Source organism: Hippoglossus hippoglossus, chromosome 8 (assembly GCF_009819705.1).
Source record: "Hippoglossus hippoglossus isolate fHipHip1 chromosome 8, fHipHip1.pri, whole genome shotgun sequence".
Classification (NCBI taxonomy): Eukaryota; Metazoa; Chordata; class Actinopteri; order Pleuronectiformes; family Pleuronectidae; genus Hippoglossus; species Hippoglossus hippoglossus.
Window position 1 is genome coordinate 5,880,395 of NC_047158.1, and position 19,973 is coordinate 5,900,367.

The 19,973-nt window shown below is 40.8% G+C and overlaps 2 protein-coding genes and 1 non-coding gene across 3 annotated transcripts; all 3 read right to left on the minus strand.

Annotated features, from left to right (window-relative positions):
* Positions 1 to 39: 39 nt before the first annotated feature.
* On the minus strand, positions 40 to 8,925 carry eif3d (eukaryotic translation initiation factor 3, subunit D). Its single transcript, XM_034592790.1, has 16 exons — positions 8,677 to 8,925; positions 6,025 to 6,150; positions 5,885 to 5,930; positions 5,626 to 5,762; positions 5,171 to 5,256; positions 4,940 to 5,012; positions 4,432 to 4,547; positions 4,207 to 4,339; positions 3,426 to 3,573; positions 2,867 to 2,997; positions 2,527 to 2,612; positions 2,017 to 2,146; positions 1,363 to 1,505; positions 965 to 1,157; positions 762 to 853; positions 40 to 161 (listed from the first exon to the last, which is right to left on the minus strand). Exons 2-16 carry the CDS (start codon positions 6,145 to 6,147, stop codon positions 65 to 67), a joined length of 1,734 nt encoding a protein of 577 aa, XP_034448681.1. The 5' UTR covers positions 6,148 to 6,150; positions 8,677 to 8,925; the 3' UTR covers positions 40 to 64.
* Positions 7,240 to 7,336, minus strand: LOC117767074. The gene has a single exon (XR_004614836.1).
* Positions 8,926 to 13,698: 4,773 nt separating the features above from the next.
* LOC117766055 lies at positions 13,699 to 16,356 on the minus strand. Its single transcript, XM_034592765.1, has 3 exons — positions 15,749 to 16,356; positions 15,548 to 15,667; positions 13,699 to 14,729 (listed from the first exon to the last, which is right to left on the minus strand). Exons 1-3 carry the CDS (start codon positions 16,354 to 16,356, stop codon positions 13,715 to 13,717), a joined length of 1,743 nt encoding a protein of 580 aa, XP_034448656.1. The 3' UTR covers positions 13,699 to 13,714.
* Between the last annotated feature and the right edge of the window lie 3,617 nt (positions 16,357 to 19,973).

Genomic DNA, 19,973 nt, shown 5'->3' on the forward strand with positions numbered 1-19,973 from the left:
TTCTGAGTCAGGGTCTGCAAATAAACAATAAAAAATAAAAAAAAGCATTTTGCCAATCTGTTCTTTATTGAATGTCAAAAGGATTTAAGTTGTGTTTTAAATGAATGGTGCAGGCTGCTTTGGTCACCGGAGCCGACTTCACACTTCTGTTCTCTTCATCTAGAAAGAGAGGAAGAAAAAAAAAAAACAGTTTATCAGTAATCACAACAGAATTTATGTGGCAACTGTTCCAGGGGCATTTTCACACCTACTTGGTTTGGTCCAGCCCTTCTGACTTTTCAGTCAAATCGTAAACAAAATACCAGTGTGAAAGGTGCCTGAGACTAGGGCTGCGCGATTACGGCAAAAGGCATTATCACAATTATTTTGTTCAATATTGTAATCACTATTATACATGTACATTAACACGAGTACTCATTGCCCTTGGAAACATCACGCATTTATTGAAGCACTTTTTTTGCCATTTTATTTGTTTCTGAAGCCTTTATTAGAAATATGAGGTGTATTTTTTGTATTTTTGTATTTGCAAACCACACTGTGTTTGCAAGTGAATGGTTTGGGAATTCGTATTTGTTAAGTTTGTTTGTACGAACAGACCCCTGAATTTATACTCAAACAAGACCTAAAAATAAAATATATATTTTATAAAAACCTTTCTACATGTTTTGCAAAAAGATATTCTAATTTGATTTTATCAGCCAACTCAAAAGGTGAGGTTCAACATGAGGTAAATTACCATTAACTACTGAATTTCATCTTCTTCGTCCTCCTCATCTTCTTCGTCCTCTTCTTCTTCATCCTCCTCATCAGAGCTGAAGGTGCCATCAGGCAGGCTGTACACCCGAATCACTTGCTGTGGACAAAGAAAAGAAAAAAAAAAAAACGTCAGCTCCAACAGTTTCCGTCCACCTCATTATTTGTAACCCTGCATCACAAAGCCTGAACAAACACCGTGACCTCTCACCTTGTTGGGATCCTTCAGGATGAGGTACTTGCCCTCATCCAGCTTGCGGCAGATGTCAATGACACAACGGAGGATTCCCCAGGCATTCTCCATGCTCAGGTTGATCTGGCTGGCGAACTCGTTGGGTTTGAACTGCTGGGTACCCAGGACGACGTGGCGAGCAGAGTCCTTTACGTGGTACCGAGAAACGTACCTGAAGGACGCAGAGGGGATGAAATGAATACAGTCTAATCTTCTACTGGTCAACAAGCTCTGCTGCAAGATGTTCTGCTGTTGCATGAGTCAAAGTAACAGATTTTATATTTTTTATCGTTTAATAAAATCTAAATCCTTACTGATAACTACAGTCCCTGATCTTCATCTCCTGTGTTTTTCTGTCACTCGTGCATTTTCCTTACCCCAGTTTAAGGTATTCTGATCCCGCCAGCATGGCGCAGCAGGTCCAGCGAGCCAGTTTGTAGCTGTTATTCTTCAGTTCGGTGGCCAGGACGGCTCCTCTCTGAGAGTCCAGCTTCTGACGCCAGTCCACGCCATTACAATGCTGATGACCAAACAAAAGGAACAAAAACGTTGTAACAGAACGGTTACTGGCCAAAGGTTTGCACAGGATTTCCCCACTTACTTACTACAAAGACTCAAGATGCTCATATTCAGGTTGATTATTTTAATTTGAGTAAAAAGATTTTACATGCTCTACTGTTCAGAAAACATCACTTTCCTCATACTGTCCATTGTTGCAGGTCTTCTTTTCAGCTTCTGTCAGAAACACTTGATTTAAGCTCCTGTCTCTCTAAGGCCCCCCTACTCATAAAAAATAGTTTGCTCTGATTGGCCAGCTTGCCCACTTGCATTATGCAAATGGTGGCAATGAAAGGACAAGTGACATCACAATGATACGGAACACAATAGAGGAAAGCTGAAGTGTCCCATTTGTCTGCATGACTTTATGCGGAACCTAACACATCAGCATCCTGTCTCCTTTAAAAATAAACCGTAACAACAAAAAAACGTAGCTTCAGATTCACTACAAAGCAGCTTCCCCCTCTTCTTACCCTTGAGTCCCACTCGTTTAGGGTCTTGACATTGATGAAGGACACTTCTCCGTTGGCACCAGTCATCACCCCATCGTGCTCACAGCGCACAATCAGATCGATGTCCTCCCCGAGTTTCCAGTGGCGGTACCTGAAACACAAAGATGAGAACACTTCAGGCCTGAGACAAAAAATGGTTTTGACACATCCAGTGATTTAAATTTTAACAGGGATACGATAAATTTGTCTATCTTTATTTACCATTTAATTATTAAGAAAGATTGTAAGCTCATTCACATACATTACTAAGTCCTTTTAGTAATGCTTTACCCTAGGGGTGTAAAGGTAAAGGAACTTATTTTGTGTGCATATGCGACAGGTTTGAATAAAATGTAATACAAAATATGTTCAATGTTTTCTGTTCCTTGTTTCTACTGTGAATAAAACGTACCATGACCTCACAACCAAGGTGCTACCAAACCGTGAGTCCCCCCCCCACCCCCGCCCCAACTCTGGGGGTTCAGTGTTTACCTGTAGGCTACAGATGCCACCTCACTCTTGTCCGTGTCCTCCTCAACAAATGGGTTGGAGTTAGGGAACTTGTGCCTCTCTCCACCCTGAATAAAACAAACGAAAAAGTGACATGAAAAAATTATATTTAGGCTTCAGACAGATCATGTTTTACTAGATGCCCGAGGCCTTGGAGGTCCTGATTAACATTAGTGAAAGCCTAAAAAATTACAAACTGCATCAGGCTTCCCCAAGATTAATTTTCTATGAGGAAAATGACCTGCTTTCAGAGTATTGTACAAATATGAAAAGAATCACATTCAATTTGACGAGCAGGGGCTTATAACGTGTGTGTTCTTACCATTCGTAAACACTGCTGACTGAAGTTGTGGTTGATGTACGTGGCCTCCATTGCCAAGTTACGAGGGGAGTTGAAGGAGTTGCCTTCATCCTGCGGAGGCTCATTGGCCGTCTCGCTCACAGTCAACAAATCTGAGGAGACGTAATAGACATTAGTGTTAGGTTAAAAAAAAAAGGTAATGAATCATCACGTTCACCACTATTTACCTTAGTGGCATTTAGGACAACCTTGTATCAATGATACCTTTATGTCTAATTTCTCCTCTTCACTAAATGTAAATCTTTATTTGCGAAACAGCACAGCTAGCGTCAGCTCCGATGTTCCACTTTGAATTTTTCTCAAAGCTTCCATGCATGGTGTTTAACACTTCCTCAAGGACTGTCACATTAAAGTCTTTCCATTCTAGCTTTATAATGTGGCTTTTTGTGTGGAAAAAAAACCCTGCAAGATGCAGGGATAGTGCTTAACATTGATTTACAAGAAAAGTAAAGACTGGTAGGACCATTATTTCAGTAAATGTTACATTATACAGATTTCAGCTTCTCTGACAAAGTCTCACCAAAGTCAGAGTTGTCCCTCTTGTCAAAGAACAGCTTGTTGCCCACTCTCTGTACAATTATGTCCCAGGAGTTCACTGAGCGTGTGCAGCACATCAAGGTGGCCAGGATGGCATCAGTGGCAAACACGTTACCCTGAGTCTTAGCCAGCTGGAGAGACAGAGAGAAAGAAATATTAATAAATGTTAAAAAAGTGTCAGAACATTGAAGAGTTCCCCTGACTGGAAGGTTCACAGCCTCTCTGACGACTGGAGACACATTTCATCATTTGGCACTGCCATTGGGAAATCTTTCGGATATTTGGAGAAACCAACATGAGAGAAAGTTTTTCTTTTTTACAAAATTGGCTGGAAAAAGGTGCAACTCAGAGTTCAGAGGGACTGACTGGAAATTGTTGCAAAAGTGGCGACTTTCAATCAAATTGATCACATTTTAATTATCTTTGATACCACAGCTCCATCACCGATTGCTACTACACAGACTCTGGCTCCAAACGGTATCATTGGAGCAAGATATCACTGTTCGTATTAGAGATAATTTGGAGGAAGTGGACACATCGTCTATCTTTATCTTTACAGTCTACATCTGTGTTAGATAAGTATCATACAGGTGTAGCAGCTCTTTCAGTAATGGCTTTGCCATGTCTGAATAAACATGAATGTAAAAGCAACTCAGTCTCAATGACACTTTAACAGCATATTTCACATGTTACATGACTGAAACAGGCCCATGTTGCCATGTTGTGTTTTATTGCAGCAGCTTATTATTTTAAAGACTTAAGACCTTGCGGATGACGGGATCATCAGTGGTAGTGACAGTGTGGAAGATCCTCTTGATGCTTTTCAGCTGCTTTTCATTGCGGGTGGTGATTCGGTCAAATGCTTTATCGTAGTACTCCAAGGCACCGCAGCACTCGCTGGAAAAGGAAACAACACTCTGTCAGCATCTGCAATTCACCTCTTGAACGTGTTTAAAAGAGCAAATGGTAAAGAAATCACTGTAACTTACATGTCGAGAGGGTCGGCCACCTCCATGTACCTCATCTTCATCAGTCTGGGGAAGTCCATCTCCTCCTTCACCTCCCAGTCGCTCCTAACCTCCACAGAAGAGTCTCTGGGCTTCAGCTGTGTTTTGACCAACCAGTATGTCGAGGGAGGGAGGGAGGAAATGTATACATACGAGAATTGTATGAGATACTCGTCTTACATACACCATCATCTGGAAAGATTTTGTCTTGTGCAGCTGGTACAGAGCTGCAACTTGTAAATTATATTCATTAGTTATTCATCTGCAAATAATTTTCTTGCTTATTGTTGACTGAATACAGCGAAGTACAAGGTGAATACTTTAACTGTCTAAAATTTGAAGATGTTAGTTTTCCCATCATATATGACAAACAAAAGCAGGAAACAATTCATATTTTCGAAGACAAAAATGATTTTCAAAATAGATGCTGGTTAATTGTCTTGTTGTTGTTGCTCAAATCCAGAAACAAAATCGATGATCTGATCCACACCTGGGATTTCTGGTCCCACTTCTGACGGACTCCAAACTGCTTCTGGAACTTTTTCTGAAGGCGCATACGATCCCTGAGAGAAAAAAACACCAGAGCTTAAACTGATGTTTTAACAATATGACAAACGGTGTGTACAAAATATGACAAAGTCATCTCATGCTGGGATCCTTCTCTCCCTTGTGTGAAGCTTGGAGGAAGAAACCTGGCTGGACATTTCCCTCAGGATCTCACCTCTCCTTCTGCTTGGCGCTTTTCGGCAGCGTCTGCATGTTGAACTGGGTCAGGTTCCTCCGGTCCTTGTCTCTGCGCAGATTCCTCTGTTGAAACAAACATCGTGCTGTTATGGGACTAGTTAAAATGTAACACATGATACTTACATTTTAAATCAACTGACACGATTCAAGGTTCTGCAACTTAAATTTAAATTTTTTTAAACTACAGAGGATTTCATAAAATACCTGTTTTATGATAACACCATCTATAAAAGGCAGACACATTTTTGTCTGTATTCTTCAACTACACAACAGTAATTCCTTGCATTAGAATAAATTCAGTTAACGTGGCGTGGACGCAGATGAGCAGCGAATATATTTACCTTTCTGTGATGTTCACTGAATATTTTCTAAATGTACTTATTTAAAAAAAAGTTGTCAGTATTAAGTGTTTCTGTGGTGTCTCTGTCTTACCTGAGCAAACCTCATGCGGTTCCTCTGGTAGGCCGTCTTCTGGGTCTTGGCGGTGTCCACCAGCTGGAAGCTCGTCTCGTCCTCCTCGTGAAAGTAGGCGTACTGACTCCCACCTCCAAACTGAGAGGAATACTTATCTGGAGACAAAATATGTACATAACCCCGTCAGAAATAAACTTGAGCCAATGCAGTAATCAGTGTTTCATGCAGCAATAAAGATAATTTACACAAGTATATTTTAAATAGCTGTCTCACTCACTTGTGTATCTCTTGTCTTGGTAAGTTGCTCCAGTCCAGTCAGCAACCTGAAAAAAGACAAAGCACAACATGAGGAAAACTGAGGAAATCTTTCTTTTTTCAGTCCAGAACTTTGGACGTGTCTAAAGAGAGGTAACAAACCTTCCCCAGACGGTCTCCTTTGCTGAATGGCTGATAGGGCATGTCTTTAAACTTATCTGGAACCGCACATGGACCCCATCCGGATGGATTGTCCTGGATCACAGGGGCGTTGAACTTCGCCATCTCCTGAGGTCAGAGTAAAAAAGATGAGGCTTCTGTGACCAAACAGAAAAACCCAAAGTATTTCCAGACAACAAGAAAACTGAGATAGTTTGTGGGATTAAAATGTAGAGGAATGATCTATATCAGTCATTCCCAAAGTTTGGGCCTCGGCCCCCTGGTGGGCCGTGAAGCCACTGCAGGTGGGCCGTGAGAGGTCATCAGAAAATAAATAGATAAAGAAGTTTCAGATTTGTAAGTAAGCGTTGATTACCACCAAACATTTATGATTGATTTTTTAAAAAAGTAATCATCACAGGTAATGAAACAAAGACAAGAGATTTAAATTCCACGTTGTTCTCATTTTATCTGACCTATATAGCAGGTGTCGTTGTATTTGCTGACCGTCACATTAACACCTGAACGCATCCTTAGCGGGGAATCATAGGTGAGGGAGAACTTTGTTGTCTGCTGGGTCGAGCAAGATGGAGCAGAGGAAAGCTGCTGATGACGAAGTGGAATCAGAAAGTCAAACTGAATCATTCAAAACTAAAAATTGGACTCGCAGAAAGGACTCAAGTGAGGACCTGTCGCTGGCCCGGAGGACAACCCCCAAGCCTGTGTGTGTGCTGTGCGCTGAGATGCTAGCTAACGAGACCCTGGGGCCATGTAAAGTCATTTTGAAACTAAACATGGACAATATTTATCCAAGCCTCGAGCATCTTTTAAAAACACGCTGAGAGAGCCTTAAGTATATTTGGTTACGCCTCAAATGTGTTTTTCTTCTCCCGGATATTCTTGTTGTGCTCTGTTATACAAACAGTAAGAATATATTTTTAACAATACACTATTTGCACTTCATGTTTTTTTTTACATTGGTTGCTTTGCAAATTGTTACGCTTAAATGTGGATGTTATTGGATTTGCACTGCATATGCCTGCGTTCCTATACAATAATTTTTGCTATAAAATTAATAACATGTATGATTCTAGTCCTGTGTGTGGATCATATAGTTGTGATTAAAGGTGTGGGTGGGCCGCACACATTTTTCAGTTTTCAAATTGGGCCGCGGCATTCTTAAGTTTGAGAATGGCTGATCTATATCACACATGCACAGGGTCTCAGGCAATAAGCAGCACTGAATTCTTCAGCAATGCACTATAAATATATAGGCACTGATCAGTTTGCGCAGTGGTCTAGTCATCACTGACCCGTGAACATCTCCTCAGCTGTTTGAACTGAGGCTTACATAAAACACAAGACTCACATACACAACCTACAAAACACAAACTGGGGTAGGTGCAGAGGCAAAGTATGTCCAAAGTATGTGCAAATAAAAAGGTAGTAAGGTAAGAGTAGGTCGCAATCTCAGATGATTCTCCTCTCTCTGCTCAGAGGGGAGTCATTATAAAGTGCAACTGCCATGGGTAAAAAAACAAAAATGTAGACTTTATTTTATCAGCAACTTAAAGCTGCAGCAATTAGTTGATCTACAACAAATAAACTGGCAACTAGTTTTATAATTTCATAATAATTTCCTCATTTTTCAAACAAAAAATACATCATACATCACCACTATTGTTCATTGTTTGCCTCCAAATTCTTTGCTATTTCACAGATTTATGACCTTTTTATTGTATTTTGTCTATTGAATTACTGCAGAGTATTTAGATTGACCATATTTTTTCCATTGCTTTTATGATATATCTAAAGTGATTATCAATAATCAATGTATTAGTCTATCTGCCAGTTTATCTAAATCCAAACTATTTCACACTACTTGTTGACAGAATAAAGACACTGAGCTTTCACTGGAATAACAGAAACATTAAATAATATCATAAATTCACTAGATTCCCATTTGACAATTTTCTTGATCTACATAAGAGCTGCTGAGTATGGAATTAATATAGAAACTAAATATTACACAAATCTACAAATGATAAATCAAATTTCACCGTTTTGCTATTATGTATTACTCCTAGTTGTGTTGTATTTATTGCTTATTGTCTATGTCTCCTGTTCTCGGGCGTCTCTTGGAAAATAGATGAAAGATCTCAATGAGAAAGCTGTAATTACTTAAGACTAATTTAATATAGATACAACTGAATTAAAATCGTTGAAACATCGTTTGTAACTGCAAACACTGAACTCGCGAGTCCTTCAAAGAACCTGGGACAATTAACACTGAAGAAATTATTATTTTAGAGAATCATTTATGGCATCGCAGCTAAAGCTAGCATGTAAAGGAATCTAGACAGGGGCACAAACTGACTCATTATAGAGGGAGAACAAAGCCAACTTCTGGATCGAGGATTACGACTGTATCGTTTCATCAGATACTTATCTTAATAATAAGTGCGACTCGGTTCGCCAACAGTGGCTAAGGCTAACGCTAGTCATCCTGCCAGGTGGCCGCCCTAGAATGGCTAGGCTAGGCTAACTGAGCGGCGGGCTGATAACACCCTCACAGGTCTCTAGAGTTTACATCCACGTACACGACTGAGAACAGGGTGTTTTCAACCGTGTGCACATGTTGCGCTGTGGTCTCACCGTAGACGATGTCACACCGAACCGAGCGGTTAAATCCTCCCGGTCCTCACGCGGAGAAAAAGCTCGACGTAACACCGGGGCCAAAGGAAGTAGAAAACTGCCGTAAAGCAAGACGAGGCTGTTCCTGCCGTATTACGAGTACAGCTGTCGTAATCTTCTTCTTCTTTCCTCCTTTTTCTTTCTTCTTTCTTCTTCTGCTTCTGCTTCTTCTGCTTCTGCTTCTTCTGCTTCTGCTTCTGCTTCTTCTTCTTCTTACCAGCTGACTAGGCACTATTTAGTGAATTGCTGCCCTCAGTTTATATCTTGCGATATAATCGTAACTTTGTTGCACCTCACCAATCGTTTTATCAAGATAAAAGTAAAATAAATCATAATTATAAAATAATAGTACAGTAATAATAATAATATATTTCACTAGAAAAAATTATATTCATACATTTTTCAACCCATAAAAAAATACACTGCAAATATTGACTATATTATTTGTTTTATTTTTTACAGTGTTCATGTTTCAGGAAAGGTTGGTTTAAATTATTTATTTGATCATAATACAAAAAGGGTGAAACGTCATGATTGACAGCTGAGACTGTCTCAGGATTGGTCGACCACATGCATCGACATTGTTTGGTCGCTACTGCGCAGACTCCGGCTCCAAATGCGTGACATGGCTGCCTTCGTATCCGGGATATTTTGGCTTCATTCCTGGACAGTGAGAGGACTCGGACACGTGTTGTCCATCTTTACTTAAAGTTGCCACAGTTGCCTCGGCACACATGATTGCGTGTAGTCTTTGCCTCTGACAATTTATTGTTTAAGGATGTTCATTTGGTGCCTTTGAACTAGAAGTATACTACACCTGAAGTTTGTGATGTTGGTAGAAAAAAACATTGTAATATTACAGTCGCAACTAAATTAAATAAATGAACTGGTTCAATAATTTTCTCCATTCAAACAGAAAGACTACTACGTGATGAGTTAACAACACGGTGACATCAGATGCACACCCCTCTAAAAAATCAACATCAAGAATAGGTTGATACAGCCCACGTAGATGGTGAGGACAGGACATATATATGTCATACACAATTCTTAAGTGCCCCCCATTAATTACAATGTGAAACCAAAACTGACCAGATCAATAAACAACGTGACAAAGACATGAAACATGGTTCTGACTTTCAGGTGTGAAAACGCTTTAACTCAGCCAATCAAGGATATTCCAACCTAACCGTTTGGCTGCTTTGGCGATAGGTTCAGGATCCTGCTGAAACGTCAACTCCTGTGTTTTGATTTCATTTGGATAAATCTGAGCACAGAATGATTCCATGTAGCCCAGCATTCACCCTGCTGTTCCTATCACCAGTGAAATCCTCCTTCACTGTTAAAAGGATTTTTGTTTCAATCAGACATGTTGCCCTCAGTCGATCAGCTTGTTTCACCACTTAACCTATATTTTTTCAAGACGTACCCAACTGTTGATTTTGGCAAACCAAGCCTTTTTAACTTTCATTATCACCTCTTTGATCCTCAACACACAGCTGCCCAAAACACATTTACAAGCCAAGTTCCCTTTTATCTATTTATTAGATTCTACAAGAATAATGTGCAGATAGAATTGTACATATAAATGATACAGATTATACAAGTTGGCCATATTATTGTGATCAGACAGTACTCAAAACTTCTTGTTTTTGTCTTTACAGTTTGTTTCTAGCTCACTAGTGAAATACTGGTGAGTTACAGTCTAAATGGATTTTAAAAAGTTGACCGCAGGACCTTGTGATGGAAATTTGACCTGGTGAGACTTCTGAAATAAAGAGATCAGAGAATCATAGTCTTTTAAGTATACTTTATTCCTTGCAAGGAAGGTCAGACAATCATACAGCATGCGAAGAGCATTCTGCAGAGGAAATGACAAAGAAACAGTTGCAGGCGTGTGCTTTTTATGCAGATGCAATGAAGAAATGTGTGTGTGTGAAGAGTTGAACTGTGTGTGTGAGCTATGTGTGTGTATGTATGTGAACTATGTGTGTGTGTGTGTGTGTGTGTGTGTGTGTGTGTGTGTATGTATGTGAACTATGTGTGTGTGTGTGTGTGTGTGTGTGTGTGTGTGTGTGTGAACTATGTGTGGGAACTGAGTGAATAGTAAAATCACAGGAGATAAGACACAGACACATGCTGAAGGTTTCTTCGAGGTCTTGTTGGGGGGAGACAAGCACAGTCTCAGATTTGTGGCCCTGATGTCATCTTGGCAGTTACATTAGCAGAAATAGTATGCATAAGCAGAGATAATATATAGTGCGGTATAATGGTAACATTTTCCATTACATTCCTCCCTTTGATCAAACAATGATCACAACAGTATATACAAAATATGAGACCCAGAAATTCACAAAGATTCAATCTAGGACATCATGAACATGGTGATAATCATATGTTCCTCCCAAAATAAGCATTGCAGGTCATCTGAAGAGATTCAATGCATCACAAAGGTCAAATGTCCTATTTGAAAATTATTTAGTCTGACTAAAGGTTTAAAATAAAAGTCTGAATTACTGTTGCTAGCAATGACTTAGATATTTTGTCATGTAAAAGGGGAAATAAAAGTTGCTGTTCTGTAAAAACATCTGTTATTTCATGTTTTATAGAAGTCTAACATATATAAAATAAACAGCGAATAAAACAATAAAAAAACATAGGTAAAATAAACAACTCACAACTAAAACACCAGATAAGATGGACTCTCTAGTCCCATTAACAAAAATTGCTCTTGAATACATATAAAACATTTGAAACAGGATATATGTTACTAGCTCAGTAAACTGCTTCTCTAATTGAATTGTTACAATCCAAACATTCATATTGTACAATTACAAAATTATTGGGACAATTACTAACTGAGCTCTTTAGACCTCCACACCCTTGGGATAAGAACAGTTTAATAATCACATCAAATAGGAGCACTAAAATTGATTAAACAAAAGATATGCTCAAACATAAAGTTAAACTGGGACTTAAATATTTGAATTCATTACAAAGTATTATAAAGAATTAGTCACAGAAAAGGTTGACAGTCCTGTAAATCATTTAGAATGTCTTAATTATCTATGGAGTTAAAGCAACAGAAACACAATTATTAGAATTATAAGAATTCACTGTCTGATTACTAGAAATCACACTTGTTACAGAAATCATGGAAAGCAGTAGGGATTTGTCTCAGGTAGAAACAAACATGGATGGCCTCACCCACAGGGGTGAAGTCCTGATATCTACATCATCATTTACATTATCTGCGTGTTTCTCTTTGCTCATAGGGAACTCAGAGGTGCGTAGTCTTAGTCAAGTCTTTGTTCTTCTGCGTCGGTCTAGTCTTTGTTCTGCGTCGGTCTAGTCTCAATATGTTTGGGTGAGAGGGATTTGCCCTCTGCTGTGATCACATGACCCAGAAAAGTTGCAATTTAGATTTTCACGTGAAAAATAGGCGTGCGTACTGGTGAGTGATGCCATGGAAGGATTACTCTTACTTTTCGTAATGATTCAAAAACTGGAGTAATGCCTTTAATGGCTTCAGTTTTTAATGGATATTACTGAAGTCAGATTTAGTCGTTATATTAAGCCAACGTCATGTTTGCCTTGAGCCCACAGTGTCTTAGGGATTTCCTGTAAGGCGGAGATGTTCACAACAGCTATTTGAGACAAAAAATGATGAGTCGACGACATTAAAGTTACCAGATGAACAGTTCTCTGCGCATGCACTGTAACAGAAAAAAAACTTTTTATATGCATGCAGTTGGGGGGTGATGTACAATGCAGAGAAAGTAGTTTTTCATTTCTAAGCATGTGATTGCTTCTAATATCAATGTGTGTGTGTCACTATCCTGTTTGTGTGGTGTGGGTGTGATACCGTGTATCTCAGGCATCGAATGAATCAGAGTTTCCACCGCTCTCTCCTGGCCCCCCTGCTCCAATCTGCCTGAGCAGCTCCACCCCGTTCCTCCGGACACTCCCTCGCCCAATGTCCTTTCTTTCCACACCTATAGCAGGTGCGGGGGCCGCCTCTGCCCCTTCCTCTGAAACCACTGTCCTCTGTTGAACCGGTGTCCTCTGCTGCTTGTTTGTGATTGTACATGGTAGAGGATGTCTGTGAGTCTTGAAGTGTCTGATACATGGTAAGGTCTTTTAGTCTTTGTTGGGCCTTGTATTTTTCTTCAACATGAAGAGCATATCATCAAACTTCAGTCAGTTTTGCTTTCATGTCAGCTTCTGACCAGGGACAGAGAACCATCGTCAGACCACCTTGTCCGGCCACCTCAAGCATCAGCAGGGTTGGTGTGGCAGCACCAGCGTAACAGGTGGATGTCGGCTTTGCTGCGGGTTACAGGAGGTCTGCTTCTGTTGTCTGCTGTTCTGTTCGTGGAGTCTGGTGGATGGGCAGTTGTTGGTGGAGGAATATAGGGCGGAGGTGAACCGGCTGGGGCTGAAGCCACTTCAGGTCCCTGAAGAGGGGCACAGTCGAGATCGTGGTCCACTCTGACACACTGAGGCACTGTAGGATACAAAGAAACCTTTTTCTGTGCAGATTTATCTGTTCGTTCACATTCATTTGCCATTTTATCACATTCATTCCCTTGGGTAACACACGGCATTTGTTTTGCATTCTTCTTCTTTCCTTACATCCACATTCCTTCTTCCACAAACTCAGTGCTTTCAAATGTGTTTCAATTTCATTGAGATCCGTCTTAGACACTTTTCTTTTTGACTTTTTCTTTTTAATTCCCAATTCTGTTTCTATCCCAACCGTAGTAATTGTCTTGGACTAAATGTTCCCCCACTGGGGAAGCCGACATCTTTTATCCATATTGATAAGGGTCTGGTGGCAATCTCACCATATTTAGTTGGCATTATTTTCAATTTTTAAGCCTCAAAATCAGGCAAATTATTAGGGTTCCATTTAGCTCCTTTTGTGGAGAATTGTGACAACTTTCATACAAAGATACTCTCTCTGCTCTGAGCACTACTGTGTTAAGCAAAACTTCTTTTATTTCAGTTTTTCTTCCACTTTATCAGGAGAAAATTCCATTTCTACTTCTCTTTGCTTCTTCACATCCATCTCCGGATAAAATGGTGTCTCCAGAAGAGCTTTTTTTTTCTCGGACGTCTCCCGGCCCTCACACAGGGAGTCGTGGATCCCCTTCCATGAATCCATCTCTGAGCTCCACAGAGTAGCTCTGGCCCTGATCCACTGTGAGCAGTCGGTCTCATTGCCTTTTGCCAGACTGATGCTGTCCTTACAGATGAAGAAGATATCCATGCCGAGGAAGAGAGCATTGAGTGCTATGAAACCTGCCCTGGCTGACTTGGAAAGAGCGAGAGGCCCTTTGGCGACTGCCTGACCAATATCTGGGATGTCTGCGGCCACCCTGGGCACATTACGTAATGATTTACCTTCCTGAGCCACCACCTTACCAACACCTGCAATCAACTCTTCGGTTTTCAACAACTTAGTAGCAGAGGCAGCATCAACAAATGCATCAATACCTTTTGCAATAACACCAACTTTAGCAAGACCCTTGCTAACTCCCAGAGCCACTGTGATGATACTCTCTTCCATTTTGGTGTCGGCTTGACTGGTCACCTTGTCCAGACATTCCTGGAGACTCTGCACATCCTCCATGAATTTCTGGAAAACCTCTCTGGCTTTGTTCTGTTGAGTTCTATTTACACCGATCTCTGTGACGGTGGTGACAACGCTGTTGACTCCGCTGGTGATTCCCATACCTATCCCTGTCATTGTCAGAGCTAAAGACACCCCTGCCGTCACAGGAATTAACGCCAAGCCAACAATGGAGAGCACACCTCCAACCGCCCCAACCGAGCTGCCTACCACGCTGGAGATCTTTGCCCCCATATTCATCCTGTCGAGCTGAATAGCCCCCTCCTCTAGGTCGTTGAGAAACTCCAGCATCCTGTCCTGTCGCTTGCTGAAGTCACTGATGAAGTCACAAAACGATTCCTCTTGAAACAAGAACACCGTCCTGAAGTGCTTGTTAAACCTGATGAAGACAAAAGAGGGAATTAAGTGTAAAATGAATTCAAATTTCTAAGTTTCGTATGCACCTTAAAGGCACCACAAACTTAACATTGTCACATTTTTAATACCCTGTCCTTGTGCTAATTGTTTTTGCTGATCTCTCTTTTCTTCTGGAATTTTTAACTCCCTCCCAATGACTATAAATTCTACCAGTTATCGCCCAGCCTGCAGGGAACTACGCTGTCCGATTCAACAGTTAAATCCTCAGGCGTGGGCAAAGGCGGTGGAGAGAATAAAAATAGTATTCCAATAGAGTTACAAGGTGCAAAAATAAAATATAACTGCAAAATGTGCAAATTAAAGCCAGATCATACAAAAAAGATAAAAGAACAACAACAAAACAGTAAAGGAACAACATAACAAAATTAAATTGGATATTTATATATATATATATGTATATATAAACTGAGGCACTGATCTGATGTAAAGTTTGTGCCAAACTGTAGCTTAAACCATAAAAACATGTCCCCCCCATTTTTTTTAAGCCTGGATCGTGGGACTTTAAACAGCATTTGATTATCTGATCAGGAGTAAAATGATAAATAACATGACCAACACATACAGGCTTAACAAAAAAGGGCCAAGGACGGAGCCTTGTGGGACCCCACATCCCATGAACGCAATAGACAAACTGAATGAAAAAACTAATAAATTAAAAGCAGTTCCGTCTATAGGCCCACCAGGTTCCTGAATCTGTTCAGAAGAGTTGTATGATCTGCTGTAACAAAGGTTGCACTCAAGTCCAGTAAGTAGTTTGAAAGCAGCTTAAACAACACTTACCTGATCTCATCCAGCTGATTAATATGATCAAGCATCCTCCGCATGTCATCTCTAGACAGATCCACGTCAAAGTTCACCACAGTTTCCGTCGTCATTTTCAAATGAAAGTCACTGAGGGAGCTGTGAAAGACAGTTACACTTACTTCCTGCACTAAATGTTACCCACTGCTAAATGTGTCATGTTGTTGCACGTCTGTTCACCTTTTTCCTAACGTCTCGCAGATTTTCTGCGTGGTCCGTATGTACTTGTCCAACTCATAAGAGAGCACTTCCACATTCTGAAGTCTGGGCAGGAAGAAGACTTGTGCGTCTCTTTTGAACTCGAGGAGGAGAGGGCAGATTAGCCGTGCCGCAGTGATGACAACCTGAACACAATCGAGGGTGATCCCTTTGGGCAGACATAGCGCCTGGTTCTCCGTAAACACATGGAGCGAAGTGACCGCCAGCTTCTCCACTGCATCCAGGAAGTATTCGAGCTTCGCCAGGCCAACCAAAGTGTCCTTGAGCACGGCATCCAGCTCCTCCTGCAGCTTTGCACGCCTGCTGTCTGCGGTCACTTGGGTCAGCTTGCTCTTCAAATATTCCCAAAAGGCATAACCTTTTTGCTCTGACTTAGAAACATGGTCGATGTTAAGGTTGATGATGTCAACCCTCTCTTTGATATCTATCATCATGTTTAATTCTGTCTCCCTACGGAGCCCCCATTTAGAGACGTCCTCACAGAATCCTCTTACAGTGTCGATGTAGATGAGGGTGTCTGTGACATAGCGGCACAACACCTGCTGTAGCTCTTTTCTGTAATAAGACATAAAGCATCAATCACTTTGGGACATTTCATTTAACTCACTGAGCAGAAAATGTCACTGAAAGACTGAATGTATCTCCATCATTAATTTGAAGTGCCTTTTTGTCTCTTTGTGGATGTTTTGGTTCTTTTTAGATCATTTTTGTTGGTTTGTAGTTGTTTCTTTGTAGTCATTTACTGTGTCTTTTGTCTGTTTTCTTTTTTTTTTGGTCACAATGTATCTCTTTGTGGTTGTTGTGTGTCTGTGGTTGTTTTGTAGTCCTTTTATGTCTATTTGTGGTTGTTATGTTGTCACTTTGTTCTCTTGGTGGTTGTTTTGTTTCTCTTCTTCTCTGTTCGGTTTATTGGCAAGTGGAAAATTGCATTACCACTATCTTCGTGGTTGTTTCTTTTTGTTGTTGTTTTGTTTCTGTTTGTGGTCATTCTGTCTCTGTTTACTATTTGGTATTATGTGTCTTTGCAGTTAATTTTTTTGTCTCTTTTGGGGTGCTTTAGTCTCTCTGTCGTTGTTTGGTGTTGTTTTGTAGTTTTTAGTCTATTTGTTTGGTTCTGATTGCAGGAGCTAGTAAAATAACAAAATAAATTACATGTGTCAGAGCCTTTGTTCAAAGTAACTGTTGACATGTCTAGGTCAGGGAGCTCAATGTCAGCAAGTGTCTTCATTCACTACACTTTACCTTAAATGGAAAATAGTTGTTGGTTGTTAAAGATCTCAAATATGTATAGCAGTTTTAAAAAAGCACAAAAACTTTAACTCCAAAAGAGCACTTGAAGAAAGGTACTTAGGCTACTTTCCACTTGTGGATTTCTATGTTTATTTGATACCAAAAAGTAAAAACAAACTCAGAAGGAACAAGTTTGTGTGTACTATAAGGATTAAAAACACTTGAAATATTGTCTCTCTCTCTTTTCTGCACTAAATTCAAACTTTACCTTGCAGCAGACATTTCCCCTTCTGCCTTCACTTCTTTACTGGAGCTTCGTTGCTTCGCTGGTCTCTCTGATACAATGACAACCGACTGCTTGTTTCTGGACGGCTTGTTGCGAGAACTAAATCCTCAGGCTTGAAAAACGTTGACAGACTTGTTTGGTTTCATTTTCGTTTCTCCACATCAGCAGGATGGGCCACACCCAGTCCTGCACGTAACTCTTTCAACTCTGAAACTCAGTTTGGTAGCGAAAGTTAATACGAAAATAAGTAAATTTATTTGATTACCATGTAACGTTATGGTTTTCACGGAGACGTGGCTCAACACCTCGCTCCCGGACTCTGCCATTGTTCCCGAGGGGGTCTCCATTCACAGCCACGACCGGACAATAAACTCGGGGAAGAGCAAGGGAGGAGGTGTCTGCTGCATGGTGAACAATCTGTGGTGCTCAGATGTGGAGATTATTTCTTCGGGCTGTTCTCCGGACCTGGAGCACCTCATGATCAGATGCCGACCTTATTACATCCCGAGGGAGTTTACATCGGTCGTTATAACAGCGGTGTACATTCCGCTACATGCCGACACTAATCAGGCCCTGGACGAGCTGCTTGCGGTTATCGACAGGACAGAGACCTCAAGGCCGGAGGCTGCGTTTGTTGTGGCCGGTGATTTTAACAACGCCAAGATGAGGAAAATCCTGCCGAGATACCATCAAAACATCAGCTGTCCTACGCGTAAACACACTCGACTATGTTTACACTCCCTTCCGGGATGCATATAAGGCCCTCCCTCGCCCCCCATTCGGCAAATCAGATCACGTCTCAGTTCTGCTGCTGCCTTCCAATAGGCAGAAACTCAAACGTGACAGACCGGTGACTCGGACCAGTCATCGGTGGTCCGACCACTCAGACTCGGCTCTACGGGACTGCTTCAGCACTACGGAGTGGTGTGTGTTCCAGGATGACAACATCAACACGTACACGAACATCTGCTACACCAGCATTAACACACGCAAGGCACCTGGACCTGATGGCATCCCTGGCCGAGCTCTCAAGGTGTGTGCAGATCAGCTGTCAGATGTGTTCACAGACATTTTCAACATGTCACTGCTCCAGTCTGTAGTCCCCGCATGCTTCAAGGAGACCATCATTGTCCCGGCTCTGAAGAAAACAAAAACCCTCTGCCTGAACGACTACCGCCCAGTAGCACTCACCTCCACCATCATGAAGTGTTTTGAGCGGTTAGTCAAATCCTTCATCACCTCCTCCCTCCCTGACTCACTGGGCCCACTTCAGTTTGCCTACAGGCCAAATAGGTCACCTGCAGATGTCATCTCCCTCAGCCTTCACACTGCCCTCTCCCACCTGGACCAGAGGGACACATATGTGAGAATGCTGTTCATTGACTACAGTTCAGCATTCAATACCATCGTGCCCCTGAAGCTCGTTTGATGGAAATCTGAAAATACAAGAGGCTGGAACACCAAATTTGTCTTTGTGTATTTTAATAGGGGCTTTCTGCAGAAAGGATCAACACAGAGAGTCACAGGGATCTCAGAGTGAATATGGAGAACAGTCAATTGCAAGGATCTTATATAGGAGAACTAAGGCTGTTTGTCTGAGACAGTTCAGACTGGTTCTGTAGGCGCAGTTTGAGACAGGAATCAAGACCCAGAAAACTGATTTACATATGTTTCCTTTGGAGATAAAGCAGACATAAATTTAATTCTTTGGAGAATTAATAAGTGATAAAAAAGGTCATAAGGGTTTCAGGTCATAAAAGTTCAGATCATAAACAGTTCATGTCATAAAAGTATTTAGACAGGTTATATATGTATTTAGACAGGTCATAAAATTATTTAGACAGGTCATAAATGTATTTAGACAGGTTATATATGTATTTAGACAGGTCTGCAAAAACTTACTTTTCAACTACAAAATAGGTTTCAACCACACTAACCGCTTGGCTGCTTTGGCGATAGGTTCAGGATCCTGCTGAAATGTCAACTTTGTGTTTTGATGTCATTTGGATAAATCTGAGCACAGAATGATTCCTTGTAGCTCAGCATTCACCATACTGTTGCTATCACCAGTGAAATCCTCTGATGTTCTTGTCATGAAGTTGTCTTTTCGTTTTCTGGACTAACTGTACAGTTACAAAGAGGTTTTACTTCACTGTTCAAAGGATTTTTGTCTCAATCAGAAGACATGTTGTCCTCAGTCGATCAGCTTGTTTCACCACTTAACCTATTTTTTTTTTCAAGACGTACCCAACTGTTGATTTTGGCAAACCAACCCTTTTTAACTTTCATAATCACCTTTTTGATCCTCCACACAAAGCTGCCCAAAACACATTTACAAGCCAAGTTCCCTTTTATCTATTTATTAGATTGTACAAGAATAATGTGCAAATTGAATTGTACATATAAATAATACAGATTATACAGATTGGCCATATTATTGTGATCAGACAGTACTCAAAACTTCTTGTTTTTGTCTTTACAGTTTGTTTCTAGCTCACTAGTGAAATACTGGTGAGTTACAGTCTAAATGGATTTAAAAAAGTTGACCGCAGGACCTTGTGATGGAAATTTGACCTGGTGAGACTTCTGAAATAAAGAGATCAGAGAATCATAGTCTTTAAAGTATACTTTATTCCTTGCAAGGAAGGTCAGACAATCATACAGCATGCG